The sequence below is a fragment of the Canis lupus genome, chromosome 13 (genome assembly GCF_011100685.1).
Source record: "Canis lupus familiaris isolate Mischka breed German Shepherd chromosome 13, alternate assembly UU_Cfam_GSD_1.0, whole genome shotgun sequence".
Lineage (NCBI taxonomy): Eukaryota > Metazoa > Chordata > Mammalia > Carnivora > Canidae > Canis > Canis lupus.
In genome coordinates this window covers 35180900-35204595 of record NC_049234.1, presented here as the reverse complement: position 1 = coordinate 35204595, position 23696 = coordinate 35180900, and the positions used below count along the sequence as shown (strand labels likewise).

The window sequence follows — 23696 nt, the reverse complement described above, 5'->3', positions numbered from 1 at the left end:
GAATGGATAGCAGATGGGTAGATGGGTGGGTGGTGGATGGATGGAGGATAAATAGGTGAGTAGATGGGTGGGTGAGGGATGAAGGGTTGGGTAATGGGTGGGTGAGTGGGTGGGTGGATGGGTATAGATGGATGACATGTAGTCTAGTGTTGGTTGAATCTGTGAAGATAGAAGATGAAGTATCCAGAGCCTGTGGACACAGGAGCCCCAGTAGCTGGGGAGATTAGAAGGAGCTGTGGGGGGTCACATTAACTGGGGGTACCACAAAGCCATGGTCAGCAACTCCAGAAAGTGAAAAGACTGGGGAGCTGGACCCTGTTGCCAGTGGACACGCAGCTGTTGGAAGCAGGTGGGCAGCGTGCAGACAGGAATGCGGAAGAACCACTGGCAGGCCCTGACCCCTGGAGCAAGGATGCTTATCAGGGACCCGGGTTCTGGAAGGACCAGGCTTGCCTGAGAGCCACGTTGTGGTCCGTGCCGGGGACTGTGGTCTTGACCCCTGAGCATCCCTGGCCTCTGACCTCCACAAAGATGTGTTCCGTTTTGGCTGCTGGTCCTGTCACAGCTGAGACGTCCCCTGTGACTTTCAGACCAGCATGTGACAGGATCGGGCCAGACTTTTCAGATGCGCGGCCAGGTGGGCCGACCAGGTGGGCTACCCAACCCTTTCTTGGGATGGGCTGGACTCATTTCAAAGGCGTATTGATCGGCCCTGAGGGGAGCAGGATGGTCCTTCTCAGGTTGGCCCCTGCAGCCCCGCTGGCCCGGCCCGGCCCTTGACAAGTCTCCCTCCCGTCCTGCTTGGCTTCTGCAAGCCTCCGAGCAGCGAGGGCCTCGGCTGAGCTGCTGGGGGAGGGACAGGGGATCTAGGCTCTCATGCTGGAGGTGCACTGGGCTCCGCTGTGTCCACGGGCCGATCCGTCCCGCCTGTGTCACCGGCTGCTGCCGCGGGGAGCAAAGGAACTCACATAGAAGCCTGCGGCGTGAGCCCTGCAGGTTCGGTCTCAGCTCAGCCAGGGGACCGGAGTTCTGTGTGCCTCATCCATAAAACGGCAACAGGACGACCCCTTCGTCATAGGGCCCTTGTGGGGCTTAATGGGATAATCCATCCAAGGCACTGAGACCGGTGCCAAGTGCACAGGGAGCCTTGAAAGAGCGGGAGTTAATATCCTGTCGTGGTGGCGAGGGCAGCAGCTGAGGGAAGGGACCACCGCCGTCCCTCACACAGGCCTTCATGCACAGGCATCCCCTGGTGGAGAGACGAGTAAGCCTCAGCCCCTGCCTCCGGGGCCCCCGGTGGGTGAGGACACAGCAGGGCCGGGCAGGGGCAGCCAGTGGCCCAGGCTGCAGCGGGGAGTGACCCCGTGCGGTGAGCAGGACAGTGCGGGCGGGCTGGTGGCCGTGCTCTGGGCACCAGAGAGCCCCTCCATGAGAGGACTCCAAGCTGCTCGGGCCTCCCATGCAATTCCAACTCGCCTTAATTTTAATTTAATTCCCTTTAATCTTTAATGAAAAGTTGTAAAAGTAAATTATTTACCCAAGAGAGCCAAACGGCTCCTCAGGAGCTGTTCTCCACTTGAGGGTAATTACACGTGTGGGCCTGGAGGCTCCCTCCCTGGATGCGGGGCGGAGGCATTCTGGTTTATGAACTAATTAGCTACCTCAATAACTGTTAAAAACACATGCCATTTGGTGGATCGAGAGAGAAGCTCCGGCCTCGTATGGAGCACGCCCTGACAATCGCCGAGGGGGCAGAGAGAGCCTGCGTTGTGGCCCCGCGACCCGTGGTGCGCTCTCTATGACGGCACTGTGGTTCCGTGGTCACCCTCCACCTCTGGCCGTCTCTGCGTCTGAGCCCGCACCCCTGACAGCGCTGGGGGCTCATGGAAGGGGGGGTGCTGTGCGGTCTGCGGCCCCTCCCCAGACTGTGCACGAGGCCCTTCCCCAGAACGCCGTCACCCCGCCTCCTGGCCGTGCCCATGCTTCCCAGCTCTCTTCCAAACTCTCTCTCGATGTGCAATAAAGTAGCAAAATCAAATTTAAAATGCCTGGACTAAGAAGGGAAACCATAGTTGGCATAACCAGTCAAGACCTGCAGGAGCGTGCGTGTCCACGTACCTATGAGGGTGCGGACTTCACGGCCCCCCGAGGGCCAGCGGTGCTCCGCGGGCTCCGGGCCTCCTGTCAGCCAAGGAGAAGAGATCAGCTACCTGGTAAAGAGGGAAAGCTGATCAGCTGGTCACCAGCCCGCTGGCGTTAGAGAAAGTTCTCCACGTTCTGCTGGGTCTTGGGCCCTGCAGGGTTGCATGCTAGACCCGCCTGCACCTTCTTCCCGGGGACAGTCGCCGGGCAGGACGGTCCCCTCGCTTCGCCCCTCTCCGCGCATCCCAGGCTCTGCTTGCTTTTCTGCTGGAATTTCTTTTGCTTCACTAAAGTGTGACAGAGCTTTTCCATTAATTCCCAAGCGTCACCTCAATCAAATCGACTCTAAAATGTAGGCACGTCTGAAATTTACGCTGACTCGGAAGGGGTGTGTGTGAGTCTCACCCGCGCCCTAACTGACGCCAGCTGCGCAGAGCCCCCCAACCCGCCGCACTTGGGCTGTTCCTGGGTCTTCCCCTAATGTCCCCTAATGAGCTCCCGCTGCCTCATTCCCACATCTTTAAAATGTTTCATGTGAAGGTAGACATTTGTGCCTAACGTCTCCTCGGCCGTCCTGTTTCTCAGGGAGGGTTGAGCTGTGGGTGAGGGCGGAGCGGGCATCCGTGCTCCCCCGGCCCCAGGAGAAGCCAGCGGGTTGACGGATAGGCCAGTTGAGCAAGAAATCCACCCTCTTTGCCACTGAAGTCCGTTCGCACATGGCCTTGGGGTGGGCTGGAGTCTTACGTGTCCCTTCACACCCCCGCCCCCGGAGCCTGCGGTGGGGGCTCGCCCTGCCAGGGAGGTCCCGCCGCGGCACCCACTCCCCTGCCCCTCTCTGCTGCCCCCTCTGAGTGAGACCATGGGCACCAGACGTCAGAATCGGGTGCCCCGTGGGCCCAGCACCCTGATGTTCCTGTGACGTGGGACAGCAGAGGTTCCAGCCCGACAGGAGGACGCTGTGGAGCCTTGGGGCAGGCGGGGCTGCAGCAGGGGCTCGCGGAGCCAGAGCAGCGGGCAGTCGGGCCGGAGCGTGCTGGAGGCCTGGGCACCGGGGCTGCGTCTGGACAAGGCCTTGCGCTGCCCTTGCCACCTTCTCCTGGGCGTCCTCAATCGCGGAGACCTCCGGAGTGACAGGCCCGAAGCCCGCTGGCAGAGCCCGAGGATGTGCCTCCGAGTCTCGCAAGGCCAGGCCCTCCCGACAGCCCTGCGAACCATGGCCGGGCCCCGTGGAGGCCCCGTGAAGGCCACATGTGGCAGAAGCTGGGGGGGCCCTAAGCAGCCTTGTGCCTGCCCTCCGGGAGCCTTCGGTAGCCGGAGCTTCTCCAGCCCCTTCTGGGGGCAGACAGGAAATAGGCCAGAGGCAGAGGCCCTACCCCCACCCCCCACACCGACCCCAAGACCTGGGCGATGGGCACCTCGCCCAGCCCCCTCCTCTGGGAAGCCCCCCAGGCATGTGGGTGCTGCCCCTGCTTACCTTGCAGGCTCACAGCCAGCTCTGCAGGGCCAAGCTCCCACGGGCTGGGGTGTCGGGGACGGGTCCTTGGCTGCGGCTCCCCCAGCCCCCTGCCCCTCGGTGTCCCCACGGGTAGCCACACCTGCCCTGTGTGCCCTCCAGGAGGGACATGAGGTTGCCAGTCGGGGGCTTGGCCCTGAGACCCCTCCCACCCAGGGGCCCCTATACCCCATCCTCGTGGCAGCAGTGGCCGCCCTTGGCCAGAGCGCAGGCTGGCACGGGCGGCTTGGGCTCTGCGTGCCCCACAGCGTGCGCCCACCCCCCCCTGCCCCCGGGCCCTTCCTCAACTTGGCATCTATTTATAGCAAGTGTTTCTGCCAGAGCCGGGACGTGCGGGAGCATAACTGCGGCGACCGTCTCACGAGGGATTCTGGGCCGGACAAAATTAAGTCCGTGACTCTGGCTGCTATTGGAAGTGAAGGCGAAGCAGGGCGGGGGGCGGAGGGGGAGGGCGGCTGCCACCCGACTGACCGCTGGGGGGAAGGGACGAACCTGCTCCCAGGAGCTTCTCCTGCATAAGTCACATCGTTGTCCGCGGAGGGACCCAGAGCCAGGAAGTGGCGGGTGGGCCCAGCGTCCTCTCTGCTGCAGGGCGCTTCGAGGTCACGGCCCAGCCCCCACCCCCCGCAGAGTCACAGGGGCCCCTAGGGCCCGGGCACAGCCAGCGACGGGTGGGGGTTCTTGCCCAGCCCCAAAGCACACGCATGCGCTCGTCTGGCCCCTTGGTCGTCCCGCAGATATCAAACAGAGCGAGTGCCGGCCTGGCCTGGCGTTGGGGACACGGGCAAGTGCCAGTTCTCCTGCAGCATCCACGGAAGAAGGAACACGGTCAATAGTTAAGCAAGTGGGTAAACCAGAGATAAGCTGTCGAGAGCCGTGGGAAAACAGAGGGTGCGGAAGAGTGACAAAGGTGGGAGGACGCTTCACGGTGTGGTCGGGGATGGCCTTGAAGAGAGGGCCAAGGTGGCGAGCATAGCGGGTGCAAAGGCCCTGCGGCAGGCACGTGCTGGGCAGGCTGGAGGAGCAGGAGGGAGGTCGTGCGGTTAGAACAAGAAGTGGGGAAGGACAGCAGCCTGTGTTGGGGGGAGCCCACCAAAGCCCCCCTTTTGTTCTGAGCATAAAGAGAAGCCGACTGGCAGGCAAGGAGGGACAGGATTGAATGGCGTTTTCACACCGTCCCTCTGCTTGCCGTGTGGGGGCTAGAACAGGACATGTGCACGCAGGGCGCCTGCTGGGACGTGGGCCTGGGCCAGGGCGGGGAGGGCAATGCTGAGGGCCGACCCCCCGGGCGTGCTGACTGCTGGGCGTGGGTGCCCAGTGGGGGGAAAGCCCCGACTGCAGGTGCAGGAGCCCCGACCCCGCCCACAGAGCCAAGCAGGAGGGTCACCTGCCATGGGGTGGGACATGGAAGAGGTGACCTTGGAGGCCAAGGGGAGGAGTGAGGCCCACTCACCCCTAACACCACACCCGGCCTCCCACAGGCCTCAATGGGCCCACCCCGCACACAGGAGGAAGGCAACACAGGGGGGGTGGTGGCGAGGGCCCCCAGGGCAGGACGTGCGGGTGGCACGGGACACTCACAGCGGCGTCCCCGCCCGCCTGGGGCCGGCTGGCCAGTCCCCTAGACACACAGAGGAGGAGCTCACCCACCACCACTCTAGGGATCCGGTCCTGCCGTGGGCCAGGGGACGAGGCACCCCCTTCCCCGTGCAGAGGGCGGGGGGCTGACCCAGGGTCCTCACGGGGGCCGCCGCAGACGGGAGTCGACAGAAAAGCCGGAGCCGAGCCCTGCCTGCGCTCAGGCCCGCGGCTAACGGGGGGCCCTCATCCCTCCTGCACTTGAGAAATGACTCCTGAACGGCTTCCCTTCGAGCAGTGTTGTTATCCCTCCCCAGCTCCTTCCTAGCGAGTCCTGTCACCCCTGGTGGCCCCCTCAGACCTCCACTCTGGTCCCAGCTGCCCGTCCCAGCCTTGCTCAGTGGGGCCCTCCTCCCAGGATGGGACAGCTGGTCCGCTTCAGAGCCAGAGGGGCCAGTTAGGTTCAGCCGGGGGTGCACTGGGCCACAGTGCTGGGGGGTGCCAAGCCCCACCTGAGCACGGCCCACATCCCCGGCATCCCTGCATCTCTGGCATCACTGGCATCCCTACATCCCCAGCATCCCTGCATCCCTGCGTCTCCGGCACCCCCAGCATCCCCACATCCCCAGCATCCCCGCATCCCCAGCGTCCTGAGGCACGTTTCCCCCAGATTTCTGAAGCAGCACCCTATGGGTCCCAGGACAGACCAGCCACGACATCCTTCTTGATTCTAGAAGCCCATTGTTCTCTAGGGAACCATGGACCTCTGCTCTGCCCTGCTGTGTCCTCCCAGGGACCTGGGGAGTGACCCGGGGAGTCCTGGGGCCCCTGGACCTGGGTCTGAGATGCTGGACTACAGAAAGGAAGGAAATAGCCGCTTTCCTAGCACAGAAATCCTCCAGTTCGGTGGGCAGTCTTTACGGCCGCCAGATCCCGGGGTGGCACGCCTAGCTGTCCCGTTTGCCTGGCACCAAGGCTTTCCTGGAGGCAGGACTTCCAGCACTGAGGCCAGGATAAGCTGGGCCAGGTAGCACCGAGTGAGGACGCAGCAGGGAGCAGGGCAGGTGGGGTCCGGCCTCCCAGAGGGCCGCACCCCTTCCCCGGGGAGGGGGGCAGCCGGCACAGCTACGAGCGAGAGCCAGCGATCCAGGGCCCGGGAGGAGCGCTCAGCTCGGACCAGAGCAGGGGAGGTCCTCTCTCGGGTCCTCTCGCCTACCCCGGGGTCATTATCCCAGTTTTGCAGATGAGGTGCAGGAGGCGGGTTGGCAAAGGCGTCCCGGAGATGAAGGGTCGAGGCACAGTCGACACCCCAGCTCCGCCTCCTGCTTAGCCAGGGGCCCGTGCACCACCCCTGCTGCCTGGCCTGACCTCAAGGCCCCAGATTCCTGCTCCTTCTAGAAAGTACCAGGGGAGGATTGCCACCGGCCGCCGCGGCCGCGGCCGCGTGCAGCGTAGTCTCCCCTCCCCCTGCCCGGGGTGGGGGGAGCCCGCAGGGCTGGGGGCCGCGCCGCGGGGGAGCCAGAGGCCAGTCCTCAGCCGCCCTAGCAGGCGAGCGACCCGCACAGTCCTCCGCGGGGAGAACGGAGCCGAGGTGTGACGAGGCAGCCACCCGTCACTGATTTGCACATAATCGTATCTTTCCCTTAATGGAACCAGCAGCCGAGGCGCCCGGACACCTGCTCCCTCCACGGTCCCCGTGATTCAAGAGGGTTCGACTGAGCCCGCCGCCTCCGCTCTTCAGCCGCCGTTACCGAGGCCCGGCTGCGCGCTGAGCCCCCGCCCCCCCCCCGGGGTGGGCAGGGGCACCCCCCCGCGCACCCGTCCTGGCCTGTCTCCGGGTCGGGCGGGGCTCAGACCGGGCACTCCTGCGCTCGGCCGCAGGTGCTAGCGGGGCCCGGGGCGCGGGCTGGATGTTGGGGCGCGTGAGTGGCAGACAGCGATGGCCCCGAGGCGGGAGCTCAGGGGTGGAGCGGGGCCCGAGCCTCTCGGGGGCCCCCGCTGTCCTGCTGTCGGACCCTCCCAGGAGCGCCGCGACCTCTGCGCCGTCGCCCCGGTCCCGACACGGGGTCCTAGGGACAGGCGGCGGGAACCGAGGCAGAGCTCAGCAGGAAACGCGCCCGTCGGGGAGATTTCCATCCTGAAAAAGCGGACTCGACCCAAGTGGGCTTGGGGGGTGAATTGCAGCTTATTCCTCTGGTGGGGTCTCCCGCAGCCCCCGGAAGCCTGCTCACAGACACGCGGGCGGCGGAGACCCGGGAGGGGCGCGAAGGAGGTCGTCACCTCGGGGCTGGTGGTGACGGGGAGGGGCCGCGGTTCTGGGGGGCTCCTTGAAAGTTAGGTTTATTTCTGTGTTTTTCCTAAATGTTCTGCAGCGAGTTACAAAACCTCATAATTTTAAAGAAACCAAACACGGGGAGGAGACTTGATGTCAGGCTTTCCCGGAGGAATGGCCTCGGTGGGACACGGGCGGGTGGGCCTGGCCCCGCGATCCTGTGCCGCCCCCACCCCGCCGCCGCCCGCTCCGTCCACACTCGCGCACACTCCCGCTGCCACGCTCACATGTACTCACGTGCACTCCCCGCTCACATGTGCACACACGTGCTCACACATGCACGTTACCTTCACACACACTCATACGCACCCTCGCATGTTCACTCACATGTGCTCACTCACCCACTCATGCACGTTCACACTCATTCATTCTCTCACACATCCTGACACTGTTTCTCAGGCAGCCACACACATTCTATGTCCTGCACGTGCTCACACTCTCAGACTCCTACACACTCATGCGTCTCATACATGTGCTTGCACACTGACACACACACTCGCTCCAGTTGTGCAAGGCCAGCTGAAGAGATCGAGCCCTCCCTGAGGACAGCACCTGCCCCGAGGGGAGGGTTTTCCTTGCCCCCCCAAAGGCAGGCCACCCCCAACTTCCCTCCACACCTGTGCCTCCAGGACCCCGAGTGAGGACTTGGCCTCCTCGCAGGGGCTCCAGGCCCCCAGCGGCCCCCAGGGCCGTCTCCCCGGCAGTAACCTAGTGTCAGAAGCCGCAGCAGCAAGTAGGGAAGTGTCCCCAGTCGGCCTCCCCCCGCCCCGTGCCATGGGTCATGGTGATGACGGGGTCACACTCAGCTGGCACGTGATGACGAATCGTCTGGGCAGGAGCACTTCTGCAGCTCCAGGCAGTGCTCACACGTGAGGACCTGCACACGGGAGTGTCACTGTCACGTCACTGTTCCCTGAGCCCGTGGACAGAACAAGTAGAGGTCAGTGGAGGCAGGCTGGTGGGGTGCAGGGTTGGCCCCCGGGCCGCTGCACAGCTGGCACCGGGGGACGCAAAGCCCGCTGCGGCCTTGGGCCCCCCTCCCTGGGCTCCGTGGCCAGGGCAGTGAGCCAGTGACCTCTCCCTGGCCGTGTCGGTGTCCCGGGCCGCCGGGAGAAACCACCAGGGACTGTGAGCTTCACACAGCAGGGTTTGCGCCCCCGCGGTCTGGAGGCTGGAGGATCAGCTCCAAGGGGTCGGCAGGGCTGTGCTCCCCCCGGAGGCTCCAGGGGAGGCTCCTTCCTGCTCTTCCAGCGCCTCAGGCTCTGGTCTCCCATGTCTGCCTCTGTCATCATGTAGCCTCTCCCCAAAGACTGTGTCCTGCCGTCAGTCTGTCCCGAGGACATGCCTCCAAGCAGGGCCCCCGCCCACCCCTTCCGCCATCCTGCTGGGACGTCCTGGTGCGGCCCTTCCCAGCTCCTGGCCCCCCGCCCCGTCCCTCTGCCCCCCAGCCCCCACTCTGGTCCTCAGGCTCAGGCCTCTCCTCTGGGGTGCTCCAGGATGGCCCAGCCCTCCCTGGGGGAATCCACAGGAGTGCGTGTGGCAGAGGCCCGGCCAGGTCCTCGGCGCTGCACGGACGGCCCCTGCCGCATTCTTGCCCCCCCGCCCCCACCCCCTGTGTTTCCTGGCTTTGCTCTCCTCCTGCGGGAGCCCCTGGCCGGGCCGCAGCTCAGCCCTCTCAGGCAGGAGCATCTGGGAGACCCCGGGTGAGCCCGGGCCCCTCCAGCAGACCCCTGGTTACAGCTCTGGCTCCCTCACATCCGCTCAGCAGGGACTGGGCCACAGCACCCAGCCTGCACGGAGCGGCGGCTGCCTCGGTGTGGGAAGGAGCGAGGGAGGGAGGGAATGGCAGGCTGGTGAGCGAGGCCGCGGGGCAGCGCCCTCGACAGCTTTGTGTCCTGTGTCCCTTGCAGATGTGCTGGTGGACGGACAGCCATGCGACTGTGAGGCCGCGGCCTGCCGGGTGGGCGACCCCGTGCGTCTGGAGGTGCGGCTGACCAACCGGAGCCCAGCGCAGCGTGGGCCCCTTCGCCCTCACCGTGGCCCCCTTCCAGGACCACCAGAACGGCGTGCACAACTACGACCTGCACGACGCTGTCTCCTTCGTGGGCTCCAGCACGTTCTACCTTGATGCGGTACGTGGCGGTCTGCGAGCCCCAGAGCAGCCCCCGGGGCCACGGTGCCGCTGCCCCCAGCCCTCGCCCGGGCGGTGGGCTCAGCGGTGGGCCAGCACGGGCCCCTGCACGGACCCTCCTGCCCGCCTCCCCGTGGACCGCACGCGGCTCGCTCCTCTGCGCCCCGAGTCCTGGCTGTGAACCAGGGTGGCTGGACCCCGCCTCGCAGCTTGGAAGGAGACGGGGCGGGTGCAGGGCGCCTAGGACGGTGTCAGGCCTGCTGCCCTGTGCTGCCGTCAGCGGCCTCCGTTCCCACAGTGCTCCCTGCCCCGCGGTGGCTGCACGTGGCCCAGAGGGACCGGTGACGTCCACAGCACACTCCTCACGCCCCTGTCACCCAGCCACTCCTCACCCGGCCTGAACCCCCCCAGATGGCCCGGGGTGGGAGGTGCCGTGCTCCTTCCAAAGCCAGACGCGGTCTCAGAGAGGGACAGCCGCTTGCCTGGGGAAGCACAGCAGGGAAGCCCTGGAGGGGCCCCCACGCCCACCGTCCAGGCAGGTCAGGGTCTCCCGGAGGCCCTGGGAGTCGCTGCTGCGCTGGGCTGACGTCGCCCCTGTTCCCCACAGGTGCAGCCCGCCGGCCAGTCGGCCTGCCTGGGAGCCCTCCTCTTCCTCTACACCGGCGACTTCTTCCTCCACATCCGGTTCCACCAGGACAGCGCGAGCAAGGACCTGCCGCCCTCCTGGTTCTGCTTGCCCAGCGTGCACGTGCGCGCCCTGGAGGCGCCGGCCTGAGCCCCCTGCCCACGTCCGGGTCCACACTCCTGTGGGTGCAGGTGACCCGGCAGCCATGGGGGGCCTGGCCTGGCCCCCACCCCCTGCCCCCGGCCCTCAGTCCCTACCCTCCCCGTCCCTCCTCCCAGCAGCACCCAGACACAGCAGCCTCACCCCTTCCTGAACTGGCCCCCAGGGCCCCTGCGGGAGCCTGGCACTGACCAAACCCCGAGGGCCCCCACCCGGCCCTGCCCCCTGTCCTGTGGCCTGGGGATCACGGCCCACGGGAGGAAGACAAGTCGCGTGTGAGGGAGCCGCCCCTTCGGCCACTGGCAACCCCCAGAGCCGCTCTTCTCCCAAGGCCCAGGCAGGAGAGGTGGCGCTGAGGGGGTCGGTGCCAAGCAGGTCCCTCTGCCCCCCGCAGGCAGACCCCCAGGCTCTGCCGGCTATTCCAGGCCTGGGGCTGCCTCCAGGCTGGGCTTGGGGTGCCCTGGCCTGCGTGTGTCCGCGTGTCTGTGACAAGCTCTCCAATAAAGGGCCTGCCTTGCTTCCCTGTGGGGCCGCCTGCGTCTGTGTGTCTGCGCGTCTGCTTGCCCGGTGCGGTCGGGGGCCACCCCACCCATCAGCCCCAGCTCAGGTAGGGGTTCCCGCACACTCGAGACAGTGCACAGACCCCCGCCCCCGACACACATGGCCTGTGCCCCCCCCATCCCCTCCTGTGCACGTGCTGCTCTTCAGGCCTGGCTCCCTGGCCCCTCAGAACCCTGGCCCGAGCCCCGCTCCTCAGCCCCCTCACAACGGCTTGGGCCATCTGGGCCCCTTGCTCTCTCTCGTGAGGTCACGCGACATCTGCTTCTCTCTTCCACGCACTCAAACGCTCGGGAAGATGTCCGGGAGTGACAGCGGGCACAGGTGGGGCGTCCCTGGCCTGATGCGACAGCCCCTGTGGGGCTGCGAAGGCGGGCTCTCCCCTCGGTCCTCCCCTCCCCTCCTCGCCGGCAGTCCCCTGGAGCCTCCCCTCTGCCCCCACAGCCTCCGTCAGTCCATGTGGCCCACATCACTCCTTGGGCAGGACACTGGCACCTCCCCGTTTCCACGGGGCTACCTGGGCAGCCCATAGGGACAGTCGCCAGGCTGCGACTTCAGAGGAGGGTGCCCTGCCCTCACCCTGCAGGGCTGTGATGCTGGGGCGGGGGCACCTTATGCAAAGTGCACAGAGCTTCCCGGGGGCTGTGGTGGCCCCGCGCCCCAAGCTCCTTCACAGCTGCCCTGAGCAGCCCCCCCTCCCAGCGGGAGATGGACGGAGCCTCTCAGCAGAGGCCAAGCCAGGAAGGGTCTTGGTGTGAGTGCCCCCAGCAAACCCAGAGACAGGAACCAAGGCCACCAGCAGGTCCCGGAGGAGGAGGGGGCCCCGTGGGGGCGTGAGGAGTCAGAGGGAAGGGAAGGAGCACGGGAGGGAGCGTTGGCGTGAGGACAGCTGCCTGGGGTCCCCCCGGCCAGGAGCGAGAGCTGGCCTGCGGGCGCCCCAACCCCCGGGAGCTCGTTCTTGCCGCCAGCCGGCCAGGGCGCCAGCAGACCTGCACCCCACGCTTCCTGGGAGGCCGAGCAGCTACCAGCTAGAAGTTTCTAAGGGATCTTGTGGGCGGCGTAGGGAGTGGAGGCTTGCCCAAGGCCCTTTTCTGAGACAGGCTGGGTGTCGTGTAATGAGAATAGATACTGGGTCTCTGCCCCCACTTCCTGACAGGGAGCTCCTACATCCCTTGGGATTTCCGGCCAGCCGGCTGATAGGAGTGTCTTTTGTTCTAATGAGAGAAAGACCCAGAATGATGAGAGGCTTGGAATGCTCAGCCCCACCCCTGTCCTCATGGGGGAAAGGAGCTGGAGGTGAGTGAATGATAGCTGTGGCCACGAGCCTCCGCCAAATTCCCTAAGCCGTGGGGTGCGGAGAGCTTCCTGGTGGGTGCACCGTCCACGTGCTGCGGGGCGGTCACCCCGGCTCCAGGGGACAGACCCTCCAGACCTGCCGCCTGCGCCTCTTCATTCGCCTGTATCCCTTGTAACAGTCTCGATACCAGGCTGGTAAACCCAAGTGGCACTTTCCTGAGTTCCGTGAGCTGTCCTAGCAAATTCTCAAACCTGAGGAGGGGGTCAGGGAACCCCAACGTGTAGCTGGTTGGTTAGACGTAGGGGTGCCCAGGACTTGTGAGGCGTCTCTGTAGCGGGGGGTGGGACTGAGCCCCTCACCCAGCTCCCCAGCAGTTCGTGTCAGAGCTGAGCGGATCTGCAGGGCGCCCCGCCAGGGGCAAAGTGTGGGATCGGCTGGGGTGGGAACCCCACACTGGGCGGCCGAAGGCGTTGTGAGTAGAGGACAGGTTCCCTCACTGAGCCGGGAAGGGAGGCGGCCTCTGGCCCCGTCCGTGGCCTCCCGCGGGGCAGTGGGGGCCGTGGGGGTGCGCGGTGCGCTGCTGCCCAGGAGGTCCCCCGTGGCAGGGCCTGCAGCAGGGAAGGCTGAAACCCTTCACTCAGGCGCAAGAAATGGCTTCCAAGGCCATGCCCGGCTGTCCGTGGCTCCCCCAGGACGGGGCTGAGTCTGACCGTCCCCCATCCCAGACGCACCGTCCGGGGAGGTGAGGTGGGCAAGCCCGCAGGAGGCCTTGTCCGGGGTCGATCTGGCTCGGCTCATCCCCTGGGGCACCGGCTGTTAGGATTAGATGAGCGGATCCTGTGTGCCCTGCATGTGCTCACTACATGGCCAGTTGGCCCCTTGGCCGGGGTCTGGGAGTGTTCCTTGTGGCCCCGGGCAGCAGGAGGTCCCATTTGCGGTGTCCATGCTGCACACCTGTCCCAGGTGAGTCGCCCGGACCATGAGGGCCCCACGCAGGGCCCGTGTGAGGCTGTCCTTCCTCTGCTCGTGTCCAGAGACGGAGATGCCTTCGGAGGGAAGCGCAGCAGTTCCCCAGCGGCGCGGCCGAGCTCGGGGGGCCGCTAGCCCAGCGCGGGGCAAACAGTAAGTAAAGCAGGACAGCGGGAGGGTCTGGTTTTCCTCTGGCCCAGCCTGAGGAGGGAGCCCAGGACCCAACCGGGCTTACCCGGATTAAACCGAGTGCCAAGCTGCAAACAGAGTAGCACCTGCCCCAGCTGGCCCTCTGGGAAGGGGGCACTGCCACTCACTGGGCCCGTGGGCAGGTGCACGGGGGCCATTAGCAGGAGCCAGGCCCAGAGCCCGCAGTCACAGCGACGGTGGGGAAACTAGAGGGCGAGTTGGTGGGTGTGGGGGCAGAAGGATCAAGGAAGGCTTCCCGGGGGAGGAGGAGGAAGGGATCTCTAGGACTGCGGGGAAGGGGGATGTGTGCTAAGCAAAGACCTGGAGGCAGGACAGCAGCCTCCTGAACCCCTGGAGCACGGAGAGCATACCACTCCCCCCAGCCCCTGAGGACGGGGCCTGTGAAAAGGTGATGGGTGACCTTGTGGGGACGTGGTGGGTGGGGGCTGGGCTCTGTTTGGGCTCAGATGGGGGACATTGGCCTTGGCCTTGCTGCAGTTCACCAGGGGGAGGATGGAGGAAGGGCTTTCAAGTGGGAGAACAAGCATGTGCCAGGAGGCCTGGCACAGACCGGAGGGCAAGGCATGTGGGCAGTTGGGGGGAGTGCACGGCCCCAGGGCCCGGGGAGGGCAGGGAGGCCCCAGGAGGCACGTGGGGGCTCTGGGGCAGGTGGAGCGCCCCCCACGACGAGCCCCTGGACCCAGGAGAGGCCAGGCCGGGAGACAAGGGCTCGGAAGCAGGTGGCTGAAGAGGGGAAGAAGAGGGGCTGTGCCCAGGGGTGGTTATGGCTGGGGCCTGGGGGGACGGGGGACGGGGGTGTTGGCCACTGCCCACTTCTCCTCCTGTCCCTGCACCCCGCCCCGCGAGGCACACGGCGTCCCGGCCTTTTCTTCTCCGTCGCCAAGCCTGTGTGCCTGGGGCCTCAGCTGCTCCCTCCGTGCGTTGGGCGCTCTGCCCACAGGCCTCACGTGGCCTCTCGCGTCCCCACCTCAGCTCCACGTCGCCTCCCGCGGGGGGCCTGTCCTGACCACCCGGCTCTCCCTGGAGGACGTGGCCCAACCTGGAACGATCTCTGCTCGCCCGTGCATGGTGTGCTCTGTCCTCTGCCAAATCGTGAGCCCCTGGGAAGGCGCCGGCAGGTGGAGGGCCCCGGGTGGGAATCGGCTGCAAGCCGTCCCCAGCCTGGGGGCAGAGCCCTGAGGCCATGCCGTCTGCAGCTCAAACAGAGCCCCAGCTCCGCCTTGCTGTGCGACCACCGGCGGGCGCCTCCACCTCTCTGCTCCTTGATCTGTCGTCCGTAGGTTGGAGATGATGATGCCCCTCAGCGGGGGTTGAGGGTTATGTAGCTAAGGGGCCTGGAACGGTGCGGGCATGTCTGGGTGCCCAGCAAACACTTGCGGGTGAAAGAATGAGCATAGCCATTCCCCGGCTGTCGTGGCCCTGCCACCTGTGAGATGTGTGGCCTTGGTGACGCCTCTTTGCCTCCCTTGGCCTCAGTGTCCTGCTCTGAACAATGGGACCTACCCCATGGCAGCCTCCAAATCCGTCACCCACAGGAACAGGAGACATGGGCTCTTTCAAGGATCTCCCGGGTGCTCTGTGTTGTCCACGGGGTCACTGAGGTCCCACCTGGGACCCCAAGTTCCATCATGCAAAACACGTTGAGCAAAGCACACACACACAGTCCGTGAAGAGGCCACAAGATGCAGACGGGGGGAGTTTGGGTGCAAGGCTGGGCCTGGGTCGTCAGGGCGCCCAAGACAAGAAGACCCCAGGCCGCGGGTCTGCTCTCTGTAAAATCCTGAGCCACGGCCGCCCAAGGACCCCCACCCACCCAGACGGAGAGGCGCGGACTGGGAGTCAGGGGAGAGGAAACAGGACAAAGCGCTGGCTCATCACCACAGAAGGCAGACGTGTCTCCCCGCAGCAGCCTCTGACCAACAAAAAATTGACGGCAACCCGAATGACCATTAACGGCGCCCGGATGAATCAACGGCACTTACGGACACGAGGCCAGACTGGCTGATAGTACGTGTACAGCCAAGTGTGGCTGTCGTGGGTGACACGTGCACACAGCCAGCCCCATTCAGGTGCACAACACACACCCCTGCCCCCACTGCAGTCACAAAAAACTTTACTGCTTCCATGCATCAAAAGTCATCTAGAAAAATCCTTTGAGGAGGTGGCAGGGACACCTGCCTCCCCTAGAATAGTGGCCCCCTTGGGGCCCAAGAGAGACTTTCAGAATGGGGTGCAGGTTGGGGGCACTTCAGTCCCATTGCACTTGCTTTACAAGTACATGGAGGGTGGGGGAGAGACAGAGATGATGGAGGGTAAAGGGGCGAGATGATCGAGACCTGGATGGGGAGAGACGACGGAGAGACAGAGATGAGAGAGACAGATTAAAGCCTAGGAAAGCTCATGCAGAACAGTGTGTGACTCTGGTGCAGATATTGGCAATTGTCCTTCTTGGAATTTTCCCGTACTTTTAGTTCCATAAACAAACAAAAACTTTGCAAGAGTTACCAGAGAAGATACCAAGTGCGATAAAGTCTTGAAGGACGAGGGACAATGTTGTCTTTTTGGAGGAAGCGGTGTTAGAAATAACCTAGGCACCCTGAAAAATGGCCCAGCCAAGCCTGCGTTCCCATGCCCCTGCCCTTTCCGCTGTCAGAATGCCCCCGTCGCCCCCGGGTCAGGGTGAACTGAGTCAGGCCACGTGTACTGGAAGAATCAGAGCTTCATCGTGGGGCCAGCAGGAGCCAGGGAGCCATGTAAAGCAGGGGTGCTGCTTGTTGGCATCTCCCTGTCCTGGTTCCTCCAGGTGCCCGTGCCATTGGCTCCTGGACACTGCGGTCCTACAGCTGGGGGATCTAGAGTCCTCCTCCCTCCCAAGGGCCAGAAGAGGCTGTGCCAGGAATAGGCTGTGTCCTTTTCATTTCACCAGCTGAGCCGGGTTGGTTGTGCCCTCCTGACATTTGTTCCCTTTGGGCAGGACAGGCCTGCCATGGCCCCACAATCACCTAGCTATCATGCTCTGTCGTCCAAAATTCACCAAGCGGAGCAAAGATCCCTAGGAAGATGCCTGAGGACCTGAACCCTGGCTCAGCCTCTTGTCAACTCTGACCTCAGACAAGTCGCTTAAATTAAATCTCTTTTCCTCATCTCTTTTTTCATCTTTCAAGCCTCTCATTTTCATCTCCATAAATGGAGATAAACATTCTTACTTCATGGGCACCTTATCCTCCGTGTTCCTACACATGACGGCAACTCCTCAATAAATCCTGGGTTCTTTCTCCTCTCTTCTCATTGCCTTTCTTTGTTCTACAAGGTACATGTCCAGCCATATACCTGCCATTCCACCATTCTAGGAAGATTGACACCTGACATCTCTGTTCCCCATTAGTCTACTATGTGGGTTAATTTTTTAGGTAACAAGAAATAATATAAGACAGATCTCTCTAACACACATGCTCAAATGAGAAATGGATTGCCTGACAAAGGCCTGAGCTCTGTAACTTGTCACAATGAGCTCTCTGCATTCAAGCAAAGGCTGGATTTGTGGATGGTTTCAAAAGACCATCCCTGCCAGCCCAGAAAGTACTGTCATTATGATGCCTTATGAGCCAGCCTGGTCCTAGTAAGCAGAAAAGAGTGATGTGCATGTGGGCACCTGGCTCCTGGGGCTTCTAAACAGTGTCTTAAGGGATTAAGGATCAAAAGAGGGTGTCAACATGATGGGTTAGGAGCCTAGACTAAGACTCTTACTAAAAACAATGATAAATGTTGGTAATTATACAAAAAAAAAAAAAACACATTTGTGAGTGCATCTCTTGGCTGGCAGAGAAGTGAGAGATACTCAGCCCAGTACCTGTGTGTAGGCAAAATCCAGAGGCAAATGATGCACCGATGCCAGCTTTCACTTTGAGGGTTTTTGTCAAAGCGGGAGCATCAGTTTTTGCTGCCTTACAAAATTGAAAGGAGGAAGACAAATCCCTGAGCTCATCAGGTGGGAACTCTAATAGGAGGCTGCTCCTCATTAATTTGGAAGCCCAAAGGATTAGATCTTTATTAAAAGATAAACTGAAAATACCCCCTACTCTACTCAGTAGAAATAAAACTCCCCTGTTTCCACCCTCCGACTCCCACCCAAATTGGCCCTCCTGTGAATCTGCAGTCCCAAGTCATGCTCCCTAAATACCTTCCTCAAACCTCGAGGCATTCATAAGTTGTCTTTTTTTTTATAGATTTTTTTAAAAGATTTTATTTATTTATTCATGAGAGACACAGAGAGAGAGAGGCAGAGACACAGGCAGAGAGAGAGAAGCAGGCTCCACGCAGGGAGCCTGATGCGGGACTCGATCCTGGGTCTCCAGGAGCACACCCTGGGCCAAAGGCAAGCACCAAACTGCTGAGCCATCCAGGGATCCCCACATTCATAAGTTTGAACGTGGTCCTAGACATCTAGCACCCCCTGCCACCACATGGCATCTTACAGAAGTAAACACATCTTCTCTGAAGGAATTCATGGTTGTCCCAAATTTCCGAGTTTCTATAAGGAAAAAGAATAATTCTCTGTTAAAGTTATCATATCCAAAAGGAAACAGTGGATCAAGCATGAGAGCCAGAAGAAACAAAATCAGCAAACTTAAGCTCAAAGAAAGGTATTAGATATTGGTTTTATCACACATAGACTATAAAATAAGTATGCTGAATATGTTATGAGAAATGAGAAAAGATTAAAATGAGCAAAGATCAGGCAGCCCAGGTGGCTCAGGGCAGCCCGGGTGGCTCAGCAGTTTAGTGTCGCCTTCAGCCCAGGGCGTGATCCTAGAGACCTGGGATCGAGTCCCATGTCAGGCTCCCTGGATGGAGCCTGATGCCTCTGCCTGTGCCTCTGCTGTTCTCTCTCTCTCTCTCTCTCTCTGTCTCTCATGAATGAATAATTTTTTTTTAAATCTCAAAAAAAAAAAAAGTAAAATGAGCAAAGATCTAGAACATCATAAAATAATCAAATGAAGCTCCTATAACTGAAAAATAGAAGAGCAGATTAAACCCAACTCAGGGGAGAACTAGTGAATGGAAGAGAGAGCTGAACACATTATAAAAAATGCAGCCCACAAGGACTAAAAAGCATCAAAGAGACTTAAGAAAACACAGAGGACAGTGAGAAGCTCTCACATATATCTAATCAGAGTTCCTGGAGGAGAGAGTAAAGAGAATGGAGAAAAGGCAGTATTCAAAGAGATAATGACTGAGAACTTCTCAGAATGATAAAGACAAAAATCCCCATATTTAAGAAGCTCAACAAACTCCAAGTAGCATAACATTTAAAGTACACAATAGGCACATTATAATACAATTTCAAAGACCAGATGCAAAGGGATAATTTAACAGGAGCTAGAAAGACAAGACAAATTACCTTCAAAAAAAGTAGCAATTTGCTTGATAGCTGATTTCTCATCAGCAAAAACAAAGTTCAGAAGTCAGTGGAATAATATCTGAGAATGTGCTAAGTAACATGAGTACTTTTCAACAGGTGAGATAACATTTCCTATTAAAAAAAATAGGGTTTTTCACCACCAAAACCTCATTAAAGGAAATTTTAAAGAATGAACTCCAAGCAGAAAGAAATGGATACCAGAAAGAAAAAGATGCAAGAAGGAACAATAAAGTGGCACATACATGAGTAATCTAAACAAGCATTTATTGTGTAATAATTATGGATTATGGAGTTAAAACAGTGGAATTAACATATATAGCAAAATAGCACAAATGGTAAGGGGATGATGAGAAAGTGTTCTAAGGTGCTTTAATTTCAATTTCAAAGATTTAGGATGAGGGTAAAAATATTGATTAACTTAGATTTAAGCTTTGGTATTTTAATCATGGAAATTTCAATTCTGGGGTAAACATTAGGAAAAGGAGAAATACCGTGAGCAATTTCTAAACTGGATACTCTAAAAGGAATTTTAAAAACACAATTATTCTATCCAAAAAGAGGCAAAAGGGAAAGAAAAGGGGCCACAAAAATAAATGAAAATGGCAGAACAAATAAAACCACAACAATGGTATTATCCTCATATTATAGTTGGGAAAAATGAGGCACACAGCCGTTCAGTAACAGAAATGGTTATAAAGAAAAGTTATAGAAATAAAGTAATGATATACCCCCAGATAAGACTACACAAAAGGAAAAAGATATACCAGAAAAATACCAATAAAAGAAAATCTAAAGCCAAAGATAAATTATTTCTAGAGATAAAAGCAATGACATCATGATGGTAAAAGCGATAACTCATCAGGAAGCTATAATAACTCTAAATATATATGCAACCAATAATCTAGCCTCAAATACATAAAGCACATCTGATAGAACTACAAGAAGTATACAAACATCTCTAAGTGAAAGATCAAGAAGACAAAAAGTATTAAAAATACAGAAAATTTGAAAAATTCAACCAATAAATTTGATTTAATAGACTTATCTAGAATACTTCACTCAACAGCTACAGAGAGACATTTTTATCAAGGACATATGTCAATATTTGCCCTATGGCCCAGTATATAGTTGAAGGACTGTTGTCATACATTCTCTGAACCCAATAATGCTTAAGTTAGAAATCAATCAGAAAAAGTTGATTATAAAAGTCTCATGTATTTGGAAATTAGGAAACACTTATAGATCACTCAGAGTTGAAAGAAGAAATTACACTGAAATGTAAGAAATATTAAAGTTGAATAATAATAAAAGTATATTCCAAAACTTGTTTAATACAGATAAACGAAGGATGTTTTATAAACTTAAATGCTTATATTCAAAAGAGGGAAGCGTAAAAGTTAATGAACTAAGCTCCATTCCTAGGAGCTGAAAATGATGGTAGAAGAGATCAAAGAAGATAGAAGAATATAATAAAGATAAGATCATAAATTAATAAAAGAAGAAACACAAATAACAAAAAGCCAAAGGTTGTTTCTTGAAAAGGCTAATAAAATTGAGAAAACTCTGACTAGATTAATAAAAAAGAAAAGACACAAATAATCACATTACAAAAAAGAGAGGACATCAGATACTGCAGACAATAATAAGAGGATATTATAAAAGGAAATTATGAAGAATTTCATACTAATAAACTTGAAAACATAAATGAAATATAAATTTTCTAGAGAAATGTAATAAAAATGGAAACTTATGATAATAATAATTAGACTGAATAATCCTAAAGCCATTAAGAAATCATATTAATGGTTAAAAGACTGTTTCCAAATGAAAATCCAGGCCCAGATAGTTTTTACCAGTAAATTCTAGTTCAAGGAACAAAACATTCCAACGATACACAAAATATTTCTGAATGTGGAGAAAGAGGAAAAACACTCATATCTTTTATGAGGCTTGTGTAACCTTGATACCAAAATCTGACAAAGACAGCATAGAAAAGGAAATTTCAGCCTAAATCATGCATCAACGTGGATGCAAAACTTCACATCTAAATGTTAGCAAGTGGATTAGTGGTATGTGAAGAAGATGACATATCATGACCACGTTGCATCTATTCAGAGAATGCAAGGTTGGTTTTACATTGGTAAAAATATAACGAATTTGCCACGTTAACAAATAAAAGAAGAAAAATCATACCCTTCGTATAGATGTGGGGAAAGTCTTTGATAAAAATCAACATTCTTTCATGATTTTCAACCCCCACCAAGCCACCAAAAAACCTCTTAGCAATCTAACTGGATAAAAGGATATCTATAAAAACTATACACACAGCAAACCTTATTCCTAATGTTGAAATATTGTAAGCACTCTCTTTATGATCAGAAACAAAACAAGGATGCTCATTATTTCCACTTCTATTCAACACCATATAAGTGGTCCGTGTCAGCAGAGAAATGCAAAGGACAAATTAAAAGGCGTAAGGACTAGAAAGGAAGAAACCTAAACTATTGTCATTTGCACATTATATCACCAATCACACAAAAAATCCTAGAGAATATTCAGATTTATTAAAATTAATAAATTCTTAGCAAAGCTGTGGGGTACGAAGTCAACATAGAAAAATCCACAGCAATTTTGAACCACAGCAACAGCTAGAAAATAAAATGATGAAATTTACCATTGATTTCTATGGTACAAAAAAATACAAAGAATCTGTGGCAGGCAGAGTAATGGCATTCCATACATGTCCGTGTCCTAATTCCTAGAACCTGTGAAATACTTTGGGTTATGTGGCAAAGAGGAGTTATGGGCACAGATAAAATTAAAGCCGCTAATCACTTGACTTGAAAATAGGGAGATTATTCTGAAATATACAGGTGGGCTCAATGTATTCACAAGGATCCTTAATGGGGAGAGGGAAACAAAGGACAATCCGAGAGATGGCAAGTTGGGAAGAATTTAGCCTGATATCCCTGCCTCTGAAGATGGAGGAAGGAGCCATGAGCCAAGACATGCTTCAATCTTAGAAACAAGGAAACAGAGTCTACCCTAGAGCCTTCACAAAGAACACAGCCTTCCAACACCTTGCCTTTTGCCCAGTGAGACTCAGTTTTGAATTCTGACTTCCAGGCTATAAGATGGCAAATTTGTATTGTTTAAAGCACTAAATTTGCAGTAACTTGCTACAGGAGTGATAGGAAAATAATATGGCACCTAAGAGTAAGTTTTTTCTTTGATGTGTAAGACCATCACGGAGAAAAATATTTATCGGGCAGTATTAAAGGAAATCTGACTAAATGGTAGAATCCTCTGTCTCATAAAGGCATTAATTCTCACCAAATTGATCTATAGATAGCGCCAACGCAACCCCAATAAAAGTCTTCACAACTTTTTTTGTTGAAACTTAGCAAGTCAATTTTAAAATGTATTTAGAAATGCCAAGACCCAGTAATAGCCAATGTACTTTTGAAGAATAAGTCAATATGTATTATGATACAAAATAAATAGACACTGCTGAATAGAAACATGGATGGACTGAGAGCCCAGAAACAGACCTATGCACATATGGACACACGATGTGTGAAATGCTGCTACCACACCCCAGTGGAAAGAGAGACCTTCCCTCAAATAGTGCTGGGAGACTGAGCAGCCACCGCGAGAGACATCAGACCTCACTACACACCACATACAAGAATCTGTTCTAGGTTAAGACCTAAGTGTGAAAGCCAAAGTATAGAACAATTAGAAGACATCATAGATATCTTTATGATCTCAGGGTAGAGATGGATATCCTAAGTAAGACACAAACATCACAAGCCATAAAAATGATAAATTTCACTATATTAAAATTAAGAACCTTTGCTCACAAAGTGGGAAGACAAGTCACAAACTGGGAGAACTATGAGGTGGGTCTGACACCATAATGAGATTATTCAATCTGAAAATAATGTAAGTGACTTAGATTCATGGTCCATAGAGAAGAGCAAGTTCTATGGCCCCTCCTGACTGTGACTGGGGCATGTCTCCTCTGGGGAGGGGGACAGAATGCGATCTAGTGAGCACCAGAAGTCTCTACCATTCCTAGTAAAGCCGAACTGGCCGTACCATACGACCCAGTGATTCCACTAGCATGTACATATCTTAATATTTAGTGGCTTGTGCAACAAGAGCCCCGTGCCAGAATGTTCGCAGCAGGATTGTTCATAATAGGAAATAGGGACATGAGTCCACATGCCATATTAAGAATGGTAAGTATGTTGTGGCATTTTGGGATAGCAGAGTACTATGTAATGGTGAATATGCAACAACATGGAACACTTCAAAAACATGTCGATGGAATGAAGAAAGCAGCCAGAGAACATATGCATTATTATTCTAATTACACGAAGTCCCCAAAGCAAATAAATCACTGTATTTATTGAGGAAACATACTCAAATTGTTAAAAAAAAAAAAAAAAAAGTAAAGACAAGTGAATAATTGACAGAAAATTTGGTATAGATTCTTTCTGGGGTAAAGAAGGATGGGTTTTGAGAGGGGCAAACAGAGGCTTTGGGAATTAGGTAGTGTTCCACTTACTCACCTGGGCAGTGGAAACTTAATTATATGCCTCTCTCCAAAAATTGAGATGTTCGCTTCAGGCTTGCATGACGAGTATTGTCAAAGACATGGCTTTCAGTTAAGAAAAAAAAGGAAGAAAGAAAAGATTCCTTGGCACTGGTTCAGCAAACCAATAAAGAATTCTTCCCTTTTTCCACCTTTGGAA

The 23696-nt window shown here is 56.5% G+C and overlaps 1 protein-coding gene across 1 annotated transcript in view; it reads left to right on the top strand.

Annotated features, from left to right (window-relative positions):
* The window catches only part of TRAPPC9 (trafficking protein particle complex 9), a 544705-nt gene extending 533688 nt beyond the window's left edge, over positions 1 to 11017 (top strand). Inside the window, 3 exon segments of the mRNA XM_038555604.1 lie at positions 9476 to 9573; positions 9575 to 9697; positions 10304 to 11017. Of these exon segments, the coding sequence (XP_038411532.1) occupies positions 9476 to 9573; positions 9575 to 9697; positions 10304 to 10471 (389 nt within the window). The 3' untranslated portion in view covers positions 10472 to 11017.
* Positions 11018 to 23696: the final 12679 nt, after the last annotated feature.